General features: G+C 38.2%; 1 protein-coding gene across 1 annotated transcript; it reads right to left on the minus strand.

The window, feature by feature from the left end:
- Positions 1 to 426: 426 nt before the first annotated feature.
- Positions 427 to 2,017, minus strand: cart3 (cocaine- and amphetamine-regulated transcript 3). The gene is made up of 3 exons (XM_083551203.1): positions 1,826 to 2,017; positions 1,623 to 1,706; positions 427 to 727 (listed from the first exon to the last, which is right to left on the minus strand). The coding sequence occupies exons 1-3, from the start codon at positions 1,988 to 1,990 to the stop codon at positions 620 to 622; spliced, it is 357 nt and encodes a 118-aa protein (XP_083407329.1). The 5' UTR covers positions 1,991 to 2,017; the 3' UTR covers positions 427 to 619.
- Positions 2,018 to 2,736: the final 719 nt, after the last annotated feature.

Here is a 2,736-nt window from a genome sequence, read left to right on the forward strand (position 1 = left end):
GGGGGCAGTAGCATGAAAACCTGAACGAGAAAAACTAAACTTGTTCCAGCATGACAATGCCCCTGTGCACAAAGTGAGCTTTATAAAGATATGCTTTATATGAGTTGGAGTGGAAGATCTTGAGTGGCCTGCTTGGAACGACCTGACTTTACTAACACCCTCATGTTTCTGAATGAGCACAAATCTCCACGAGCACATTCCGAAAACATCTTCCCCAAAAAAGTGGAGGTTATTATAAGGGAAAAATGTGGACCAAATGTAGAATGTGATGCACATGAAATCTTATGGTCAGGTGTCCTCAAACGTTTGTCTAAACAGTGTATATCCACTTAGGTGGATGAATCATTTCATGATGACTCAGCTGTATTAATATTTTCAATAGTAACATCACTTATGACAAAGATTGCACTGGTATTTGCAACTCAGTCCCACATAAATAACTTTATTATATTTTTATGTAATGAACGAATAAATTAACTGATATTGTGCTTCTTCAAAACAATGCCAACAGGCCGCCTGGAGACAAAATGTGCATATGTACATCACAAGCGAACAAACTCGAAAATGAAATCGATTATAACTCAATGGATTTGTTTCCAATGTAGACGTGATGGAACGATTATAAGCACTTAAGCAGGTAGGTGTTGCACGACGCTCCGGACGGACAGTCGCACATCCTGCCGATCCGTGAACCTTTCCGCACGGCACACTGCTGCCCGACCCCACACTGCATTTACACAATGAGAAATAAAAGATCAATTTCATGTACAACAGAGGAAATAAAGGTTGTGTCTTCATGCAGCCTAACATATATAGAACATATGCACATTGATATTAAATGTGTATAAAACAAAGCAACAATTCAAGATGTAAGAAAATAATAATAATAATATAATAATAATTATAATAATGGAGAGAAAATAGTGTGCAATAGCTGACTTTTCTTGCAGTGTATGAAATCTTATAGTTTTAACAGAGATATGATACTCAAAAATCCTGTTTAGAAAATATATAATGTGTGTGTGTGTGTGTGTGTGTGTGTGTGTGTGTGTGTGTGTGTGTGTGTGTGTGTGTGTGTGTGTGTGTTTATTATCATAAATGTGTGAAAGACTCTACAAATTGTGTAACAATTTCAGAATAATGTTCAACATCAAATTATTTTTTTTTCTTTTTTGCATAGTTTCCTAACCTTTTTTTGGAATATGGGTTGTGTGTGTGTGTGTGTGTGTGTGTGTGTGTGTGTGTGTATATGTATATATGTATTTATAAAATAACATATTAATGTTTATATTTCTTGGGGTGCACAAACTTTTGCACCCATACTTAGTGTGTAGGTTTCTAATCCAGACCGAGTTATGGTTCTTGTTAGGATTTGTTTTTAATTATAATCATATAATCAGAGCTGGAATATGGATTTATGAATTCATTGCTGATAATAAGTAAGTACACCCCATAAACGAATGAACACCTGAACACCTGAACACCTTCTGTGTAGATTTATATTTAAAGTCTATAGATTTCTGATCCGGTATTGCAACTGGTATTACACATTAAACCACTTCATATGAACAATATTACACATATTTGTGTTCTATGTAAATATCTGTGATGATTTGACTCACCGTGGGAACTCGGCTGAACTTCTTTTCCCAAAGTGAGATCCGTTTGGTCTGCAGCTTTTCCAAAACATCATGCAGAGCCCCAAGCTGTGAAGATGATGCAGTGATTTAATTCGACCCCATACAACTCATTTTTCCATCACTAACCAACGAGACACATTAGCATATCATTTTTCTGCATTATGCACAACAAGAGTTGAGCTTACAAGCTCTTTCTGGCTGGTTAAATTAGGCTCTTTACTGTAGAAGTTCCTCAAGGCTCTTCTGTCCAAGTCCGCCACCTCCTCGTCATCCAGTTGGTAAATTTGGTCTCCAAAGGCGCAGGAGAGCAGCACGGCACACACCATCACGCACACTCTGCAGCTCTCCATGCTCTTCAGCTTCTCACAAGCTTCTCAGTGACGCCATCAGTTTATATCCGTCTCTGTCGGGGGTTTCTTTTTGCTCCACCTTTCTCCATCGATGGAGTTCATGCGTAAAGGAAACGCCCAATGTGACTCATTTTGCAAAAGTTGCTGGGGAGGGCTGTTGCATCTGAGTCTTAAAACATTTGCTCTCTCGCACTTGATGAAATTTGTTGCGAAGGCAAATAAAATATGCAGGACTCAATGATTTTGTTTGCTCAGAAGGCTGCTATGATAAAATCCTGAAGATAAATAAAAACCTGATTCTTAGATTTGGGCATCTTTTCTTTCTTTCAGATTGATATCCATCACTGTTCAGTTCAGATTGAACTGATACAATACATGTGTACTGGCAGTGCTGCACTACAACAGTGTAACAGATAGATAGATAGATAGATAGATAGATAGATAGATAGATAGATAGATAGATAGATAGATAGATAGATAGATAGATAGATAGATAGATAGATAGATAGATAGATAGATAGATAGATAGATAGATAGATAGATAGACAGACAGACAGACAGACAGACAGACAGACAGACAGACAGACAGACAGACACACACACACACACACACACACACAGACAGACAGACAGACAGACAGACAGACAGACAGACAGACACACACAGAGACAGACACAGACAGACAGACAGACAGACAGACAGACAGACAGACAGACAGACAGACACACACAGAGACAGACACAGA

This window comes from Silurus aristotelis (assembly GCF_946808225.1).
Source record: "Silurus aristotelis genome assembly, chromosome: 9".
NCBI classification, from domain to species: Eukaryota; Metazoa; Chordata; class Actinopteri; order Siluriformes; family Siluridae; genus Silurus; species Silurus aristotelis.